The 22580-nt window shown below is 37.6% G+C and overlaps 1 protein-coding gene across 1 annotated transcript in view; it reads left to right on the plus strand.

Moving 5' to 3' along the window:
* LOC129443872 (uncharacterized) overlaps positions 1-12843 on the plus strand; it is a 70094-nt gene extending 57251 nt beyond the window's left edge. Inside the window, exons 79-82 of the mRNA XM_055204119.2 lie at positions 11795-11875; positions 11972-12055; positions 12190-12325; positions 12446-12843. Coding sequence (XP_055060094.2) covers positions 11795-11875; positions 11972-12055; positions 12190-12325; positions 12446-12581 — 437 coding nt within the window. The 3' untranslated portion in view covers positions 12582-12843. The remainder of the gene's footprint in view (positions 1-11794; positions 11876-11971; positions 12056-12189; positions 12326-12445) is intronic.
* Positions 12844-22580: the final 9737 nt, after the last annotated feature.

The following is a 22580-nucleotide window of genomic DNA, read 5'->3' on the forward strand; positions in this document are numbered from 1 at the left end:
ATTGATCAGCGCCAGCGTTTTTCATGATTTTCACAAAAGTTTAAAGGCGGAGTCCACGATGTTTGAAAGCCAATGTTGATATTTGAAATCACCTAAACAAACACGCCCCTACCCCAATAGAATCTGGACCTTCTGTTGATAGACCCGCCCCACACATACGCAACCCGGCAAGGATGTCGGTTGGTAGACACGCTCCTTACTGCTGATTGGCTATAAGTGTGTTTTGGTAGTCGGCCCGTCTCCTTTTCCAAAGCGTTTTTCAAACATCGTGGACCTCCGCCTTTAATGCCTTCCAGAAAATGTTCTTCTTCAAATATATAAACTAGGGGTGCACCGAAATTTCGGTCGCCGAAAATTGCATTATCGGTTTCGGGCCGAAATAAAAAATCCAGCCGAAAATGTAAACCGAAAATGAATGTCAACTGCGCCCTTCCCATCTGTACGCTAGCGCTTGGGTTTCACTCACGGTGATCAATCGTCTCCCATCCCTCCCCTTCGTGCTTACCCAGCTAGAAATAAAAAGTTCCAAGAACGTTCCCCGAAAGCCCCCGAATGCTCCCAAAAACACTACGCCAACGCCAAAAGCGGCCAGTTTTTTTTAAGTTCTAAGATTGTTTCTGTTGTCTGAACGTTAGAGTAATGTTACATTTTACCATTTTTAAACGTTATGACAATGTCATGTTTTAATGTTCACACAATGTTTAAAACAACAGCTGTTTATTATATTGACTTGTTTAATTGTTATGTAAATGATAGAGAAACATTGCATTTTATTATTTTAGAAAACATTATTTCTGAATGTTCAGTAAATATATTGCTGTAGAAAACTCAATTCACTTACTAGGTTTAAATGTTGATGTTTTGTTTCATTTTAAGTCACCCTTATTGTGATTCGTGTTTGTTTTAGTTGGTCTCTTGACACTTGACTTTTTGCCTGCTAGTTTTTTCTGGTTGTGTTAACTTTGTGCTAATGCACCACATTTGTTATGAACATGTGAAGTTAATAGTGTATTTCAGTGGTTGTTGGTACATAATGGTAAAGATCATCACCTTATTCATTTACTAATCAAAACATTACTCTAACGTTCAGACAACAGAAACGTTCCTAGAACTTAAAAAAACTGGCCGCTTTTAACGTTGGCAGAATGTTTTTGGGAACATTGGGAACTTTCAGGGAACGTTCTGAGAACTTTTTATTTCTAGCTGGGTAAGCAGGTTTCACTCACAGTCTAGCTGTTAGCACGCGTCTGCAAAGATTAAGCATGTCTTGATGTGTAACCTATAGAGAGAGTCCGAGCAGGGGCGTCGCTAGACCCCTTTTACTGGGGCACGTGCCCCAGTGTAAATCTTTTGTGCCCCGGTGTAAATCTCAGTGCAACTAGTGCAATTCTTTACAAAGACAATCGCGGCAAAAACGGATCTATATGCAATGTAGTTACCCAATGTACGCTTGTAAAAGCGACGAAGCAGCCGCACTGACACGTGCACGCAAGTATCCATGTCCACGCGCGTCTTTGCTTTTATCCGCGCACAACCGCATTCAAAAGGTGACGCCACGCGAGTGAGCTAGCTTATGAAAACATGACGAGACTAAAGTAAGTTTCTAAATAATAATGAAAATCTTATTTTGATCATTCGATTATTATTGGCTTCTGTAGATGTACATCAGAAATGTTTTGTGCAAAGCAGGGAAAGGGAAGCAGAAAGGAGAGATGATGAGTTTATAAGGGAGGTAAGACAAACTACACCTTCTTCACCCTGTCAGGTCTCAAACATTAGAGGAAAAACTCAGGAAAACCTCTTGTCAAGTCTATAGAATTGCATTATTGCTGAGAAAATCAACAGATGTATGTGTTATACTGATCTGTATTTTCAGATATGAAATTAATATTTAGTTTACTAATGTTTAACTAGGACACTAACTTACATAAACAGTTAGCAGTAACTATGACTGATATTATTTAGTATAGCAGCCATTAAATGACTGGTTTCTTAAAATATTATTGTAAAAATATTCTTGTAAAAAGAAGTTATTAATCATTGCTATCATTATTTCCAAACATGTTATGCCATTTATGCCTCCAAACATGTTAATAATATTAGGTATGATGAAGATTACTTACTATATATGTATCTTTTGCACTGTAGAATAGTGGGTTAAGCAAAGGACTTATTAATGTAGAATTTTGTTCTCTTTTATAAATGTTTGCAATTTCTTTATTGTTTATTAGATTTTTCCCACCTGCTTTTTGCTGATCCGAAAAATATCTGATCTGTGCCTCAAAAACTATAATGTGATCTGAACTGTGAGTTTTTTTATCCGTCACACATCCCTAGTAAAGTTAGCACACAGTGATAGCCTTAAATGCAATTGTACTAATAGTTGGCATAATAATTTATTTCGGTGTTTCGGTTTCGGTTTTTCGGCCTTGGTTTCCTTTTTTCGGTTTTCGGTTTCGGCCAAGAATTTTCATTTCGGTGCATCACTAATATAAACATACAATATACCAAATGAAAGAACAGACCCTCTGCTTTCAAAAAAAAAAAAAAACGTTTCATCCTACCTTCAGTAGATCTTTTGTAATCAGCTTTTGAATATGGGTAGGTTTCTGCAAAAACACCATATTTTGAGCAGACATGGACCTGCAGCAGCTGGCCATAGGGCAATACTTCCGGTTTTAAAAAGTTGCTAATAGCGGTATTGCGGAAAGATGGAAAGACGGAAATATTCATCATTGGCGGGGAAACGTTTTCTCTTGATTGACGAGATATTACTGTTTTGTAATGTTCGAACAAGGCCAATTACAATAATACCGCCCCTTAATCTGCTTTATCCAACCACGGCACTGCCATTTAGTGCAGAGATAAAGAGAGAGAAAAGATATTTGACATCACAATTAAAATTTTCACAAGTTTCAATTTAAACAAACCCCCATCATTGCCATTAGTTTTATATGTCAACCTCTCGTTTGCATTTTTAAGGACACACCCAAAAACGGCACATTTTGGCTGAGGCCTCCAAAGGAGGAATTTTAACATGCTACAATAAATTATCTGTGGAGCACTCTGGGTACACCAAATACTTATTTTACATCTTTAACTTGCGTTGTTGCCTACCAACAGTAGGTGTCATTATTGTACAGTCTATGTACATATCCTACTTAAGTTTATAGGATCCATGTATGTCACACATTATGATCTGTCATGACACACGTTTGTAGCAGGCTAAGATGTCTGATGTATGTGTGTGTTAGATGTGATTTTCATGTCTTCTTACAGGTACGTGTGGAACTGAAGGAAACTAAGGATGTCTGCAGCATGGCCAGTAATAAACGCAAGTACTACACTACAGTGACAGTGAACGCTAAATCATCTTATTCGGTACCTTTTGTCATCGTGCCGCTCGCTTTGGGACGTCACAGCATCGAGGTGAAGGCCGCCGCGTCAGGGCGTGGGGGCGACGGCGTGAAAAAAGATCTACTGGTGGTGGTGAGGCCAAGAAACCTTTCTAAACAAACCTAAAGTGATGGGGCCTCATTTATAAAGCATTCAAGGCAAAGTCCACATTTATAAAAACTGTCTTTGACGTGGAATAGTGCTTAGTGCCACATCAGGGTCTGAGCAGACGTACGCACTTTTTTTTCTGATTGCTGCAGGTTTTTAGAAATATAAGCCATTCTTGCTGCTCAAAATTGTGTTTAAACATTGAAAAGTGCTCTATTATATGTCTATGAGATTAATTAGGCATCATTTAAAGGCATAGATCTGAAACTGCTCGGCTGCGTGCACAAGTTCAAGTTAATTTGCAATTTATAGATTTAAAAGGGGTACGCGCGTTTTCTGCGCGTACGTTTGGTTTATGAATCACACGTACGCATTTTTGTTAAATGATCGTAAGATCAAATGTAGGATGGTTTTTACGCAGCATTTTACAAATGAGGCCCCTGGTCTCTACTGTGGTTTACCAGCTCAACCAAAAATACACTGCTGGTTCTTTAGTACTTTTGGAATATAAAGAAATCTGTTTTTATTGTATGTGTTTATTCTGTTTATATACAAAAACAATTGCTGATGACCTGTCTGTCTGACAGCCTGAAGGTGTTTCTACCAAACTTGGGGAAAATCTACAAATAAGCTCCAAGAGCGGTAAGAAGCATTCGGCAAAAGCACAGACTTACATTCAGAGAGAGAGAGACACACCACAAAACTGTCTGTGTTTTGTTTTGGCCACAGTCGTAGCATTTTATAATATAGGTGCATAAATAATGTATATAGCTGCTTGCTTAAATGTAAGATACGTAATTTTATGATTAATTAAAGCCAAATTGATAATTGACTGTCATGGTTATGGATTTGCCTATTTCTTCTTTCGCTATTACTTTAGCTAAATTGGTTATGGTTATAAACTTCTAACAAGGTGTAAGCCACTTTGTAGGCTTTCGTTATAACATTTTTCTTATTACGTCATCCATGAACATGATTTGTGACTCCAGTCTGAGTGATTATAATTGTTAATGAAGGTGAAGACTACTGTACAGGTCCCATGATTACACATTACTTCACAGCGTCATCAAGAGGCCCCATTGTGCAGTGAAAATTACATATTGTGCCTTTATGCCACACTGATTCAAATTCCCATCCTGCTTTAAAAATGTGTGTAAGTAAAGCACGATCACACAACTTCTGTCTCTCCAAACAGGTACCCCTCATGTACAGGTGGTCAAGAGCCTTATACTAAAGGACCAAGCACCAAACACTCCTGCCAACACGTATATCACTGCCACAGGTGAGTTTACTAACATCTGCCAGATGTTTTGAACATAACAGCACACCTGATTTACCAACATGTCATCATTTTTTGTGCAGGAGAGTCGATCAGTATCACCATTGAGAAAGCCATCAGTGGTCAATCCATGGGATCTCTGATTGTACAGCCTGGAGGTTGCGGAGAGCAGAACATGGCCAGAATGACGATGCCCGTCATTGCCACACATTACCTGGACCGAACCAGTCAGTGGCACACAGTGGGCATTGGACTCAGACAAACAGCTGTTACATATATCACCAGAGGTATTACATCACAAGTTTGGAGTATTTTCCACAAATCCTGATGTGTATGTGTGTATCAACAAGGGTCACAGGGCCCCAGTTCATTGTGTAAAATGTTATAGTCTAGTGATGCCTAAAATTTAGTTTAGATTGCCAAATGTTATGGGTTCATATATATGTGTGTAATTCTTTTTGTGTGTAATTGACAGGTTACAATCAACAGCTGGCCTACCGTAAAGGTGATGGGTCCTATGGAGCATATATCAGTTGGCCAAGCAGCACCTGGTAACGGTTAATGTTTGCCTCTGCGGTTTGTATCATTTAAGGATCTCAGCTTAAGACTCTTATTTGTTCTTTCTTCCACTCTTCCCGTGTGTTTTCCTCAAGGCTGACGGCATATGTCGCGAAAGTGTTTGCAATGGCCAGTAACATCGTGAACATAGACCGAAATGTCATCTGCAGCTCCCTCAGGTGGCTGATACTGAACAAGCAGCGGCCTGATGGGGTTTTCAGAGAAGATGCGCCTGTAGCTCACGGGGAGATGACTGTGAGTCAGGATATGTAATTTCATCATTTATTTAAATAAAAAACACTTTGATGTCATAATACTTACTCCAGTTTGATCTGCTTAAATGACACTGAGTGATTATTTGTGTTTTTTATGCTGCTTTGAACAGGGGAATGTTCGGGGACAAAACTCTCAAGCCTCCATGACGGCATTCGTGCTTATTGCTCTTCAGGAGGGGCGAGGAATCTGTGGCGGTATTCCTGTAAGTCCTGCTAAGCCTAAACATCATTGATGTTTATAAATATTATGAACATCAATGATGTTCTTTTTTACTCCCCAGAGTCTCCACAACAGCATTGATAAAGCCACTTCCTACCTCAAAGCTCAAATACAGGCTTTGACGAATCCATATGCTGTTGCTTTGGTGTCCTACGCTCTGGCCAATGAAAATGCACTTGACAGACAAGTCCTGTTAAGCAAAGGCTCGGCAGGTAAAGAATAAAGACTTGCCAGTTTTCTCCATATGAACAATATTTTAAATCTGTTTAAATGCTGATATGGCTGGATTTTGGTGCTAAACATTTTCATCCTTTTCTCCACACTACGCTGTGTTTATGTTGAGTGCTTGTCTCATAATACAGATGGAAGTCATTGGCCTGTGGCTGGGAGCATACACTTCAGTCTTGAAGCCTCGGCGTATGCGCTTCTCGCATTTGTCAAAGCCAAAGACTTCCAGAGAGCGGCTCCCATCGTCAGTTGGCTCAAAAACCAGAGGGGGTACAATGGCGGATATGGCACCACTCAGGTATATAAAATACAGTACATACATGGATATGTGTTAGCATGTTAGCTAAATATGAGGATGCAGCATGGCTCTCCTGATTTTGCTGAAGTGCTTGACGTCCTCCGAGCAACATTATGTTGACCCTGGGACAACATTTCAATTAACCAATAAGATTTCAGAAATAAGTTTACAGTTTGTTTCAAGTTTAAGCTTACAACCAGGAATAGCTGCTTACCCTACTGAAAAATCCAGCTAAGACCAGAATAAGCTGGTAGCTGGTTTTAGCTGGTTTAAGGTGGCACTAGCTGGTTTATGCTGGTCCCCCCAGCCTGACAAAGCTGGTCATGCTGGTGGGTCAGCTGGTCTTCCAGCCTGACCAGCTAAGTCCAGCTAGACCATCTTAAAAAGGGACCAAAACACAGCTAGACCAGCTTGCTACACCAGCAAAACCAGCTTGCTACACCAGCAAAACCAGCTAAAACCAAGCAGGGAGACCAGCCCGACACAATGGTGTTGATGGACTCATACCTCACAAATATATTGTGGTACAAGACCTGGATGATGCATTCTCTGATAGTTTGATCCAGGTGATATGAAGGGATGTGGTTAGGGTGGGTTTAGGATTTATTTACAAAATGTATTTATTATTATTATATCATTATTATTTATTTATTTACGAAATATTTTGCCCTGGGGACATCTTAATCAGTTTGAGCGACAGACCAAACCTACGGAGCTTAAAATTCTGTTCTTCTTACACATCACCATTCCAGGCCACCATCATGGTATTCCAGGCTGTGGCTGAGTACAGGATCCAGGTAAAAGACGCCAAGTCAATGGACATGGAGCTGACCATCCGGGTGGAAGGCATGCGGCCTGTTGTGTGGACTTTCAACAAAAACAATGCTCATCTTACGAGGACAGAGAAGGTGGGTTGGAATATGTGGTTAACGGGGACACGAATAGTGTATAATGACATGTTTATATGCTGACAGACAGAAAACTACACAAGTGATATGAAGGATCTGTTTATCGAATGTAAGTTTGATTATTGTTTCCTTATTTTACATCAAATTTTTAATTGACAGATCCCATCTAACAGAGAGATCACCATCACTTCCAAAGGTTTTGGAGAGGCCTCTGTTACTGTAAGTAAATAAAAAAGCAATGCTCCAAACTTAGACACTTTGCATAACTTAACCTGTGCTATTCATCTGCTTTCAGGTTATGACTGCATACTATGCCAAACCTAAAGAGAGAAGCACTGACTGCAAGAACTTTGAGCTTGAATTGTTGTTTGAAAAGGAGGATCGAGGTCTGATTTTCATCATAATGAATATTGTTGTGCTTTATACATTATATACTTTGCAGTATATCACATACTGTCATATATGTGAGAAGCGGGTCAGATCCAAATTTAGTTGTATTGAGCAACATCCATAAACAGGCAGGGGTCACAGACCAGGCAAACATATACGTAAAAGGTAATCCAGTTACAGAGTCAAATAATCTAGGTGAAGGTCAAAGGCAGATGACAAACAATCATAAACGATATCTAGAAAAATGCAATACACAGAGGTAAAACAAAAAAAATGAATGAGTGCTGAGTGTGGTTATATAGTCCCGATAATGGCTAACAGGATGCACGTGTGATGGACTGGTTAGTGCTAGGGAATATGGGTATTGCATCCAGAGGCATATATGAATGACAAGCCTCTGACGGCCAGCAGAGGGAGCCATGATGACTGTGACACATATTTTTACAGTAGTGAGACATTGAGAGAAATGTGCCTTGCCTGCAGAGGGTTTCAAACTTTTTTGTAAGCCAAATTCCCTTGACCTTAATTATTTACTTAAAGTTTTCCCTGAGATTTTAAACAAATATTTAAATTATTTTATAGCACATATGCATGTTTTACAAAAAAAAACGTTTATTTTTATACATTAACAATTTAATCAGTAGTATTTTACATAGTTATTATTATTACTGGTTATTGTACCGTCATCTGGTAATTTTCTTTTATTGGTACATTAAATGTATCTGTTTTGCATGAGTTCTCAGTTTTCTGACATATTGTATTTGTTTTGTAATGGTCACACAACATGCAAATGAAGCATATATTTTCTTACCAAGTGTTTATTTAGATTTTTCAAAATTCTTCAATTATTTTTTATCAACTTAAGAACCCCCAGGAACCACCAGGGGTTCGCAAACCACGGTTTGTAAAACCCTGCCTTAACATATTGGAGTGAAATGTCTCTCTCTCTTTCTAGTCACTTATCATGGAGCGAGTGAAAGTTACAAACTCACCATCAGCAGCAGGTGGACAAACGCTTTTCTGCATATCTACACTATTATATGTGAATAGTTCTTTGGAAATGCTCTGAGGTTTATTGTTTTGATTTCTTTTTCAGATATCTGTCTACTGATAGAGACGCCACCATGTCTATACTGGATGTGTCCTTACTGACCGGCTTTGTTGTGGATGAGGCCGATCTAAAGGCGGTACAAAGTATTTCTTTATGATTCAACATTTAGTTTCAGTTTCACAACTGGACAAATGTTATTCTATTTTTTTTTTTCAAACTAAACTGGCTTAAATGTTGATAATGGGGCGTTGACAAAAGCTCTCCAACTCTCTGTTCTTCTCTTGCAGCTGTCGACAGGACACGGCAGACTGATTCAAAAGTTTGAGATGAATAAGCAGCTGTCAGAACGAGGATCTCTCATCCTCTACCTGGACAAGGTATCTGTGTGACTAATGATTTTAAAATAACAATTAATCATTTGTATGAATACAGAGGGCCACTTCTCCATTTCCACAGAGAAAGAACAAAAGCTAATCTTGATTTACATATGCACTGATATCCACATGGGCTGTTTCTGTTTACAATATGTGTATTACTTTGTTACTGTAAATGCTCAGTTTTGGTAAGCTGTCTTTTTTCACACTGCAGATTCCTCATCAATCAAAAAACAAAGTGACCTTCAGACTGCACAGGGTTATGGATGCAGGTTTTCTTCAGCCAGCTGCAGTCACTGTATATGAATATTACTCTATAGGTATGAAGCAAATTCATTAACACCTCCCTTATTGAAAATGTCTCTCACTCTCCGTTCAGTTGCATCACTTACAGTACTTGCATGTTGGATAAAGACTTGCAATATCCATTGACACAAATGTAAAAGATTAATTAACTGTACAATTAAACATTATCTTCTATGACATGTATAATACCATCAAATGAACAGCTCAGATGCAAAAGCCCCTAAACGCCACCTTCATTAAAATTGACAATGATTTGAATGCTCCTGGCATGTATAATATGTTCATCAAATACTTTTGCTTCAAATCTGCTTAATCCCGGCCTCAAACCATTTTGAAATATCGGGTTGTTGGCAGAATCCATTAAAAGCGTTCAGCAAAGTCCTTAAAGTGCATAAAAAATGAATGTGAAACAACCATGGATCATATTTAACCTGGTTAAACTTGCGTCCCTTATGAGCATTTGGTCCTGAATACAACCTGAAAGTTGCAGCCACATGCATCACAGCGCCCCCTAATCAATCATTCCAGATAAACGCAATTATGCGATCACATGATTCAACGCATAATCAGCCAAAGTCCGCATATCTATGGGGGGGGGCGCAGTTTTTCAAATACGCCAGCCTGAATATCCAGCCTTACATTATACATAAGATCCAGAATCGTATACTTAGTCAGTAATGGACGAACAGGAACAATAGCAGCAACGATTACAGCAGGACTCCAAAAGTTGTAAAAAAGTGTAAAATCCAGCGTCAAACTGAGACTTGTGTGAGACTTGTGTGAGACTTCTACTCGACGGAGCAATGCAATGCGCGTTTTCGCTCTCACTTGACGTGCAGGGCCAGTGTGCTTTTCTGGGGGTAAAGACCTATAGAAGGAATATGGGGTCAATCAGTCGTAACGGATACCCCCATTTGAAAAAAAACTTTCAGAAACTTGTAGGAAAAAGGAGGCGTGAGTTTGGCTCAGAAATACTCTGTTACAAGCTCAACTGCTTTTTTGACACTTTGCTTATGTTTAGCATGAGGACTACAACTCTTAAACTGTGTTAATAAGTAGAGTTGGGGTACTCGAACTTGGACTCGGACTTGAGTCCAGACTCGAGTCCAATTTTGAATGAACTCGGACTTGTCATGCACTCGGGTGAATTTGTACTCTGACTTGACACGGACTTGGACTCGGAAATATCCCGAGTACAGTCAAGTCTGCGTCATGTGTAACAATAAAACAAACTCACTGTCTCTCCCTCCTGTTATTTTACTGCAACACACTGGCAGGCAGCAAGTCGCATCATACGTGCAGACAAACACACACATCACACACATCAATGTGTGGCTAGCACAATGTCCTCAAAGTCAGCAATAATTTGTTTTGCTTACGAAAATCATAGAGAATTTATTTGCAATACATCTGGTAGAAAGAAGATACCTCTATATCCCTTCTTTTCTTTGAAATCATTTTTGATAGGAAACTAGTTGACAAAAAATAAAAATGTTCAATGGCAATGACAAGATGCAATACAAGAGGTATTTTTATTACATTTTTATATTGCCATTGGTTTAATGGGTTGAAAGGTTAAAGTATTAATAGAAAGTAACAATTGACAATACAAATTTTTTATCTTTTTTTCAATTTAATTACTTTTTGGACTCGCCCTTTAAGAACTCGGACTTGAGTCCAACTCGGACCCTTTTGGACTAGGACTTGGACTCGGACTTGATGTTTAGGGGCTTGGTCTTGACTCGTACTCAACAAAGGTGGACTCGGACCCAACTCTATTAATAAGTCATAATGCATGAAATAGCACTAAACCACCCCTTTAAGAAAACGTGCCACAAGCTCAAGGATTTTTGCCTGCAACAATCACAAAAAAAAGAAAACGTTTTTCTAGAAGGACTGCCTAATGGGTGTTTCAGTTTCTACAGTTTTACATATTTTGAATTCTAACTTTCTTCATATCAAATAGTGGATTTTTTAGAAGTGTAGGTTTTTGCCATTTGTGAAAATAACAACCATAACATTTCATTGCAATTAAATAGAAAGTATGGATCATAAGAACCTGATCAAAAATACTTGTTTACAAAAACATGTAAGTCGCATGTTGAAACCAATGTTTCTTAATATTGAATAACCAAATTGAATACAATAATAATGAACATGTAATCCTCATCTATCAAGCTAATCGTTTACTGTATTTACCCCTGTGATGTTGTTTCGCTGTGTTTAGAAAATCGCTGTATGAAATTTTACCATCCAACCAGAAAAGAAGGAGCTCTTAAAAAAATCTGCCATAAGGAAGTTTGTGAGTGTGCTGAAGGTACAGTAATACCATATTTTATGAAGAATATACAGTAATACTGTTAATCTACAGGACGTTAATGTCTCTCTTCATTGCTGTTATAGAGAACTGCAGTCTTCAAAGAAAAGAAAAAATCGATGAGGCTCTGCGAAATAAAAAAGCCTGTGAACCGACAATAGATTATGGTAAACACCCCCAAAATACACCGCGTGTTTGTTTGTATGTTTTGCATATGTGTGCATGCAATAATTCACTACTGACATTTTAATGCATTTTCATAGTTTTTAAAGCTGTTCTTCTTAATGAAGATGAAGACCTCTCATTAGTCTCTTACACCATGCGGATTGAGATGTCCCTCAAGAAAGGTGCGAGTTTGGTCATTTTGATTCAGTATTCGGTTATTGCTTCATGGCTCACCCATCATGTCTCTCTGTCTTGCTTTATGCTAGAAGTTAAAACTAAGCATCGGTCATGTCTCAACATACTTTTAATTATGTAGGGCCAGAGAAAGACGTTGTGGGGAGGAACCGTATTTTTACTTCACAAATCTCCTGCGAAAAAGCTCTGGGTCTAAAGAAGGGCACCAGCTATCTGATCATGGGCCAGACTAAAGATGTACAACTGGATGGTCGAAAGTAAGTGCATTTTTTACGTTATCATATTTTACCTGTGACGTTACACACATTGTTACGCACATTCGTTGGTCACTCATTGAAAAGCTTGTCTGAACCGTTGTCTGTTTGATTTTTCTTCAGCGGTCAGTACGCTCTGGGTGAAAGAACATGGGTGGAGCATTGGCCAACAAAGGCCGAAAGCGAGTCCAGCCCTCAACTCAAAGCCAAATATGATGGCATGTCGAGTCTCCAGCACGACCTCCTCTATGGATGTTAATATAAAGGCATTCACTGCTCTGTGCTTTAAAGCATTGGCATACAGGACAGAACTTGCATGTTAAATTTGAGCTAAATATATACAGTTAAGTAGTGTTGCTTCAGCTATAAAGTCGAGGATTTGTGTAAGACAACTGTACGGCTGGTCAATGCTTTGTGCTTATCTCTTCTGTATTATCAGCGCAAATGTTAAAATACAAACCTTTATCCACGTGTAAGCAAACTGATGAAATAAAAATGTTCTAGCATGAACAGAAAGAGTTTTACTGCCAAGTCTGGCTTGCACACACAAAGAATTTTCCAACTCCAGTACAACCACAAGACATAATCAAATGAAATAATAAAAGAGATAAGAAATAACTGCTACCCAGCTAACAGAGAAAAGTTCTAAGAACGTTCTTTTAAAGTAAAAAAGTTATTATAGAAAACAGTTGTTTCAAACATTGTGTGAAAATTAAAACATGTCATTTTGTTTGAAAATTAAAGATGTTACATTTCTCTAACATTTAGACAACCCAGAAACGTTCTTAGAACATAAAAAACTGGACGCTTTTTACGTTGGCATTACATTTTTTGGGAACTTTCAAGGAACGTTCTTAGAACTTTTCTCTGTTAGCTGGGAAGTACAAATACATATTTTCTGTAAATATAAGAAACACATGTAGGCAAAGGAAATTATTTTCTGATGCAGATGAAGAGGTTTTGTCCAGGGTGTGTGTCTGTAATCATTTTATTAGCCTAAAAATCTATTCAGCAGTCTGGAAAATCAACAGATTGTCTTTACAAAACCCATTCTATATAAACCCAAAACAACAACAGATGAACATCATGCACTGTAAGAATCTGTTTAGCAATTCTGAATCTTTCTTGTTATTCAAAACTTGCCAACATAATCAAAGGGATTCAATCACCGATGCAATGGATTTTTTGTTTCTGTTATTCATAAGCAGGCCTAAATGGATTAAAGTGATTTTGAAATCTAATTGGTTAAAAAAATTGATTTACTCTATTAATGACTGGGTAGGCGTGTGAACAAATGTAATATTTTTTATTTGTCTAAAACAGCATTACAGATGTCCATTTCATTTCCAGAGGCCAACTGCATAATTTAACCAAAATACATAAACTTAAAATTTGTTCACAAACGTTTTTCTCATGAACCGAATGCAAGTACTTTATCTCGGTTTATAAAAACCACATCCTGTTAAATGGCACAGTGTCACTGTATTCATCCACCTTTGCATGTTTCAGTTTATGATATTTTTATTATAACCTAATTTAAAATTGTAAATGTTTTCTTCTGTACAGTAAGAATTAAACGGCTCTCTGGAATACAGCTTTCTGAATGGTCAGCTGCAGCATACAGTCCTCATATATTTTTCAATGCACATCACATCTTTTATCACATTTTATAAAATGCTAAATTCTTTGTAAACTTTTGGTTTGTAAACTTCTCTACAAATAAGCTTAATAATTTTATTAGCATTTGCTTTGCAACCAAAAGCTTTAGCTTACCTGAAACTACGGAAGGTAGTAACTTAGGGGCTGCCTGAAATTAATTAAATGAGTAGATTTCACAACGCAAATACAACACTGTAAAAAATTTATATTTTAAAAAATTGTGGAAACTGAAAGTTAAGTATTGACTAAACATATTGCTTTCAAATAATTCTCCCCAAACAAAAATATGGATTGTGGTAATTGAAACAAATGGTATTGGGGTAAAACAAAAATATATATTCACAGAACATATTAAACTCTGCTCAGCCAATTCATTGTGTCAAATGAAAAATCTGATTTGACTGAATGTAGTTTGAGACAGAAAAGCATATGGGCATGCACCTGAAAATAATTGGCTTCAGTGTGGATACGCGGGAGTTGATGATCAACATTTTCTACAATAAAGTTATGGTAAGTACCTAAATATTTACATTAAAGTCATTTTTAAGTATTAAGTATTAAGTATCAAGTTAAACTGAGTGAAAATCTGAATAATTACAGCATAATAAACAAAAAGCATATTGCCGAGCCAGAGGAACTGAAAGCAAGACAGAATTTCCGATTGTTTTAATGTTGATTTAATGATGATGATTGATTGAGAGACTAGGTTAGTAGTTATACGATGTTTGTTATAAAACTGATATGTTTTTTCTCCTCAGTGTAACGCACCGAGCTAACGCTTCATTTAGCGATGAAATGGCAAGGTCACTACAACTTTCACAGTGAGTATATTATATTTATATTTCTTATATAACATAATTGTGTGAAAACTGTTAGCTTTTTCGAGATTTATGTGCGTTATTTTTATTAAGAGTCGCTGCGCCGCGCCCGCACACATGCACACATAGACATGAAAGGCTGCTTGCAACCTGCAACTTTCTAGAGAGAAATTGCCGTGTTTTTTAATTAATGAATATATTACGAGTGTGGGGCATTTGTATTTGGCCTGGACGTAACGAAAAGGACGCATTGTTTACAAGTATTCGACCGTATGCAGCACTGCGCAGACAAATCAACCCATGACATCAAAGTTCCGCGAGAGCCATTCAAAAGCTTATAACTCTCGCGATACATTGATCTCATGTGCCAATCGATCTGCGCCGCGTATGCTCCCGTCGTCATCTTGCATCAGGAAATCCACGAGGGGTAGATATGAAAAGGACGCTCTCTATCAGCTGGTGTTGTAAAGCTGCAGGTGATACTCAACGGTGCGAGTCTCAAATAAGTGCAAGGACACCGCCCAAAACGGATGAGATGTTTAAATAATCAGCGCGTTAACTGTACTGTAAGTAATCGAATATAGAACCAACACAAAGTAGCTTAACATTAGTACCTATCGGTTTGCTTGAACAATTCATCTCTTAGAAAATTAACCATAGTTTTACTAATTGTTTGTGTTGGAAAAGCATATATCCACACCTTTACCATAATCTCACTAAAGGATATTTTCAGTCAAACTATAATAAAGTAATGAAAAATGTCCAATACCAAAATAACTGTACTTCTATATTAAAATTGTTTTATTGTTGAACAGCAATATAGCTAAGAGCAGCCGTTTTTTTATGTTCAGAAGTGTAAACTTTGAGGATGTTCTGTATTGATCTGGTTTTATTTATTACATTTGGCTTCATTTGGTACATGAACGCTCAGTGATAATTTTTTACTTCTTACAGAGTACCAAGACTTTGGAGATTACACACGTGACATGAAAATGGGAATTCGTGAAACTCTGAACAGTTGCTGATCCATGTCAAGATTCATTTCCAGTGAGCAGGTTGTGCTGGAAATTTTGTGAGACTTTATGCCTTTAATTTGTAGAATGTTTTAGGTGTTTAATGTTTAAACTGTTATGAGGCATTGTTTAAAGTGTTTAAAGTAGTTTCATAACCTCTTACTTAGTGTGAGAATGTTAAATTTAAGTGAAATTGTGATTAACGTTGGGTGAGGAACCCTCCCCACTTTTATATAGATGTTTTTGGAGATAGGCCTATTTGTAAAATGTTTTACATGTTTAACGTTTGAATTGTTAGGTGGCGGTTCCATGAGTTTTGAGTACTAAAATCTATGTGAAGCTTTACTGAACACTTGGGCGTTTTCCCGTACAGGGTCTAGATCAATCTAGAGGACTAGGCCTTAGTTATATTAGGACATTTATGGCGCTTTTCCATTGCATAGTACCCCAGGGTTTGGTTTAGTTTGGGTCGGGTCAGCCCACTTTTGGGAGCTTTTCCATTAGTTGCAGTACGTGGTACCCGATACTTTTTTCGTACCACCTCGGTTGGGGTTCCAAGCGACCCGAGCTGATACCAAACGTGACGCGAAAACACAGTAGATCACTGATTGGTCTGAAAGAAACGTCACTAACAGCGTCATCGCTTAGCTTTACCTTTAGTGCTAGCTAGCGCTGTCTCGAGCAAACATGTTGTCATCTGTGCTCCGCTATAAGTTCCCAAACTCCCTTTTACCGATGAAAAACATCCACAAGTTGAGAATCAGGAACACCATAAAAGTTGTTTTCCAGACTTGCAGTTTGTGGCGGAACATTCGCGACGACCATGTAAGCATTATATATGCTTAAATGCAACTTCATTGAGGCTCAGCGGAGCGCCGTCGGCTGACGCCTCGGGTGTTTGAACAGAAACTGTCATGTGATACAGAGGTAGTGATAAACGCGATGCGTAAACATCTATTTGTGGTGGCCAATTTTAATTTTGTGGCGGACTGAGAAATGAATGTATGGTTATATATAATGACACTCTCCTCTCACTTGTATGATGTCACAGCTGTAGGCAGCGCAAATATAACGACATGCCTATAATCCCTCCCACTGCGAAATGATACTAAACTCAATGGAAAAGGTAACCATGCCAAAGTGAGGTGAGCTGACCCAACCCAAACTAAACTAAACCGTGGGGTACTATGCAATGGAAAAGCACCATTAGGTTATAAAAAACATTACTGGTGTGCATCTTGAGACAAAACAAATGTCGGTGAAAGATGATTTTAAATTAAGACAGCTTAAACATGCTTTTTAGTCTGGAACTAGGACAAGCCCTGTCCAGGAAATCGTCCCTTGGGAAGGTACACTCAGTTACTTACATTTTATTTAAATTTTCACAAAATATTTGTAACTGTTATTGTATAAAACTTTTTATTAAAAATAATTATTTTCTAATGTCTACTGTGCAATTGTATGCGGACCATTTCTGTATGTTTACAATTTTAAGGTATTACTAATATATAAAAATGAATAAAATGTTACAAAATAGTTTGAGTGTTTCTTTTTCTATTAGGACAACGGGGAATAAACAATTCAGCATGGTTCCTTTTCAATATAATTTTACCAATATACATTTTCAGTTTGGGTAAATTAAAATAAGAATGCTACCACAATTTAAAAAAGTTAATTGGGCAAAAACATGGTTTCTTATTTTCAATTGGCTCAACCTGTTATTTCCCATTGAGCTAATGTTTAAAGATCATTGCCACAATTGATAAAATTCAATTCACAGAAAATCTATTGGCCCAAGTGAAAATTGTCAATGTTACCAGTCACTAGAAAATTTTAAGTTAGGGAGGCAATTTATCTCGTCAATCAAGAGAAAACGCTTCCCCGCCAATGACGAGTATTTCCGTCTTTCCGCAATACCGCTATTATCCACTAGGTCCCCTTCCGCAACTTTTTAAAACTGGAAGTATTGCCCTATGGCAAGCTGCTGCATGTCCGGGTTTGTTTTAAAGATCACTCTGAATGTGATCTCTATGGGAAGTCCGTCACAAAAATTGAATTATCTCTGCTTTTTGCTCAAAATGTGGTGTTTTTGCAGAAATTTACCCATATACAAAAGCTGATTACAAAAGAACTACTGAAGGTAGGATGAAAGTTTTTTTGTTTGAAAGCAGAGAGTCTGTTCTTCCATTTGGTATATGTTTATATATTTGAAGAAAAACATTTTCTGGAAGGCATTAAACTTTTGTGAAAATCATGAAAACGCTGGCGCTGGCGGTGAAAGAGTTAAAGGGGTCATAGCATGAAAATTAGAGTTTTTTCATATTTAAGTGCTATAATTGGGTCCCCGGTGCTTCTATCAACCTACAAAATGTGATGAAGATCAACCCAGTAACTTAATTTGAGTAAGCCATTATCTGCAAGCATGTGAAAAATTAGGTTGATCAGATTTCGCCTGTTTTGTGAGGTAGGTAGCAAGGCCAATTACAGTAATACCGCCCCCTTTGTCTGCGCTGTCCAATCGCGGCGCTGCCATTGGGTGCAGAGAGAAAAAGAGAGAAAGAAAAAAGTACTTGACAGCACAGTTGAGTTTCAATTAAAAACAAACCACAATCATTACGATCAGTGTTTGCATTTCATCCGCTCATTTGCATTTTAAAGGACACACCCAAGAACGCCACAATTTTGCTCAGGCCTACAAATTTGCGATTTTAACATGCTATAATAAATTATCTGTGGAGTATCTGTGAGCTAAAACTTCATACACACTCTCTGGGGACATCAAAGATTTATTTTACATCTTAAAAATATATCATAATATGACCCCTTAAACACACACTAAACCCACACTACCGATTCGAAGCGGTATTCAAGGCTAAACGTATCCCATTATGCATTATGTTCTGGATGTCAATTGTCAGACCTTTGCCCAAACCTCGCAAGATTTTGCAAAAACTTTTAATTGTAAGTTAATAAATAGATATTACAAATCTTGAATCTCCATATTTTGTGAATTGCATTTTTTGTTATAGCTTATTATGATTGGTCACTCTTTATGTTTGTCAGTGGGTTTTGCAAATATTCCATCAATAAAAAGTATTAAAGTGCTTATCAACTTAGACAACACAGTGTGTAATCATTAAAAAATACAGTGTTTATTATGTTTCTTAAAAAAGAGTGAATTTGGACATACAAGCTTTCGGAAGGACAGTGACAATATTATGTTGGTAATTAAATGAAAAGTGTTGCACATTTCATTGATGCCAGCATGTATTTTGTAAAATATCTGCAACTGCTTTTATCACATAATTAGAAACAACATTAATGATGTCGTTTATTCAGGGACTACTGAATAAACAATTATTCAACTTTAATAAAGCTGCATGCCCAAAACAAAGAGTTTTTTACAGATGCAAAGAATTCTGCTTCTGAAAGTTTCAGGTAAGTAGATAATAATCATTAAATGTTTATTTAGTTTTTTATTTATTCATTTGTTTATATGTTCATTTTATTTAAAGAAAAACTTATTATACTGTAAGTAGCCTAAATGAAAAAATGAATACGTTTGCGAATTGCTGCCATTGCCTGGATTGACATTTTTACACCCACTAGAACACTTGGGCAAAATACAGGAAATACATCATGTAAGTAGTCAAGTGGTCAAGTGCAAAGACCGCAAGTGTGGTTTTTTGGACGCAGCCTTTGTCTCTACAAATAGTCGGTTATTCATGCTTTTATTCTGCATAATGGTGTAGCAGAGACTGACTGAAGAATTCACGTGAAACCCACGTGATTACATGAGAAACACATGGTCAATTCATGTGGCTTTACTTTAAAGCAGGCGTCTCAAACCAAACTGGCTTGGGGCCATTTCTAAGATTGACATCTCGTCAAAGGGCCGCAGAGCTATTTTAACATTGGGACTTGGTTATGTTCCATCTCTGTAAAAATTAATATTAGGATACTGACCTTATGTGTAACTGCATAGCAAGCAACATAATGATATATATATATATATACTATATACTATACTTATATTGAGATGAGTGAGCTTCATCCATATCTTTTTTTCTCCTCATCACTCCCCTTTTCCTATCATGGGCACCTGATGTCTGTTTTGGTCATTCGTAGTTCAATGTGTGCATTACATCTCCTGGTCTCCTTCCCTATGAGTAACTTGGCAGAGTACGGTACATTCACACGGGGTGAAAGCGTTAATGCTTAATGGAAGGCTTGTCTGAAGCGTGGCCAACAGCCAATCACACGCTCCGGCCTTGGATAAATGTAATTGGCTGGCTCACACTAGGTTATTTGCATAAAGCCATCTGACTGGCTGACGAACGCTTTGGCGCTTGAAAAGTTGAGACATTTTCAACTTCTGGCGCGAGCAACGGCAGTGGTGCTACGTTGACGGATCCACAATGCAGTTTGGCAAACATGACGTCACCCATTAAAAGAACATGAAAAGCGTTAACACTTCTGTCCTGTGTGAATGTACCGTAATGGATCTTCTCTGGACGAACACTTCAAAGTCCCGACCAGATTAACTGAACGCATGGTGATATAAACAGTCACCACAATGAAAGAGACCGTCTCTCCACTCATTCTATCGGACAATGGAAAAAAACAAGACTGACGTCAGATTCGCTACTGCAAAAACGTGTGGTGTTTGGTCCGGATTAACAGCATGCCCTCAGTGCCCATAGAAAACCATTCAAAAAGTCACCTAACGAATATGAAACTGAGTTAATAAAAGTCATTCTGATGGCTGGATTATTTTATATTCTTGACAGCGATGTGGGCTGAAAAGGGGAGGGCAGGCCACAAAGAGGGGGAGGACTGACCGCAAATGGAGTTTAAGACCACTGCTTTAAAGTTTGCTGGGAAACAAGATTAAAAGAATTCTTAAGCATAATGTGTTAACCAACTGTGAGCCTTGTTAAAACAAGCAGTGTATCCACTTTTTTCCTTTTCATGCGTCAAACTTTCTAGATGTAAAACAATGCCCATTTCTTAGTAAAGGCAAGTGCATACAGACATAAGTGCACTTTAGAAAAGTCTTAGTACTTATATTCAGGTGATGAAGAGTTTTTATTTCATCAGATGACCTGGCTAGAGATGAAGATCTTGAAAAACTTTTATTTGAGAACATCCTTGGTGCCCAGATGTCAACATTAGAAAAAAAATAAAGAGCTTAGCTAGTCAACAGAATATTTTGTGTTTGGGATGCCAGTCCCCAACATCGGATTCATCAAAATAATCAGCTTCCTGCTGGTCTAAAGTGGTCATTTTAGGAACAGTGTAAATAATCTGTAGATTGACTACATGTGCACTACAGACTCCAAAATACTGCATGTAGGTTAATGATGCCACATCCTGTTAGGGGAGAGTGGGGACAGTTGCAACACTTTTTGCATTTCGATAAGTTTCTCAGAGACTATTTGCATAATGCTGCGTTTACACCAGCAACGTTTGAGGCGTCAAAATTGCGTCTACAGCGCCTAGTATGGCGCTTGAACAGTTTGAGTGTACTCACTTCATTTGTGCGTGAATGCTGCGTGTGAAATTCTAGTCATCGAGACATTCACGGGGAAATTCGCGTCATGGGAGGGGCTTCTGCGACTCTGCTCGCTTTCTGTAATCACGTCACTACTAAAGCAAGCTTCTGATTGGTTAACGCACACTGTTAAAAATAAACCGTACATTTTACGGTAGAAAACCGGCAGCTGTGGTTGCCAGATCTTTACCGTCAAAAATACGGTAGCAATGTTATTGGTTTTACGGGATTGCACCCATTGTACTGTATATTTTACAAATTTTAAATGTTTTTTTACAGTTTTTAACTGTCTATTTAACATGTTTATGTTGCTAAAAGAGTTTATATCTGTCAAATTCAAGGGTTAACATTGTAATATTTATGGTTCATTACCATTTTTACAGCTCAAAACTATTTATTGTAAAGGTTTATGTTGTACAAATGACGGTTCGGTACCATCTATTTTACAGCTCAGAACTGTCTAATTTAAATGCTACACTGTAAAAAAATCTGTAAAATAGATTACCAGTACTATTTCCATTATGTTTATAGACATTTCCTTTAATTCCTTTAAAATACTGTAAATTTACAGTACATTCTCCGTAGTCTTTACAGACACTTTAATCCGCCTATGAAACGCAACAATGGTGACATTCAACAACAAAGCTTCATGCTACAATGCATGCTGGGTACCAGGATTGTAGAAAACTTATTCATAACTCCCATCATGCATTGTGACATGACAAAATTGTGCAACTTTCTTACCATTTACTGTCACCATCGTTGAGATTTGTATCCAAAGTGTTGATGTCTCTCTGAAGCAAAAAAAAGAAACTAACTAAAGCATTACAGCAGTCTTGTTCAAAGCAGTGTCTTTTTTTCAACTGAGCATCACTTTTTGTGCTTTATATCTTTATTGTTCTTTTATCATTTTATGTTCATAAAATATTTATAAAATTTTATGCATATTAAATTATATGCATGACATACAAGCAATCAATAGATCACATGATAGTTTTTCCTACTCCCTCTAGCAATAAACAAGTGGTCTTGATAAAGCACTGTTGCAATTGCTAAAAGAGGAGAGTTAGGTCAATGAAGGTCACAAGGACAAATGCCTAACTAAAGGAAACACTAATTACAATAATGGTGACTTCAAATGAATCTTAAACAAACACAAAGCAGCGCGTTTTTCCAAACTGTTTTCCGCGTCTACCGTGCCGCGCTAAACCCCT

The sequence above is a fragment of the Misgurnus anguillicaudatus genome, chromosome 3 (genome assembly GCF_027580225.2).
Source record: "Misgurnus anguillicaudatus chromosome 3, ASM2758022v2, whole genome shotgun sequence".
Taxonomy (NCBI): domain Eukaryota; kingdom Metazoa; phylum Chordata; class Actinopteri; order Cypriniformes; family Cobitidae; genus Misgurnus; species Misgurnus anguillicaudatus.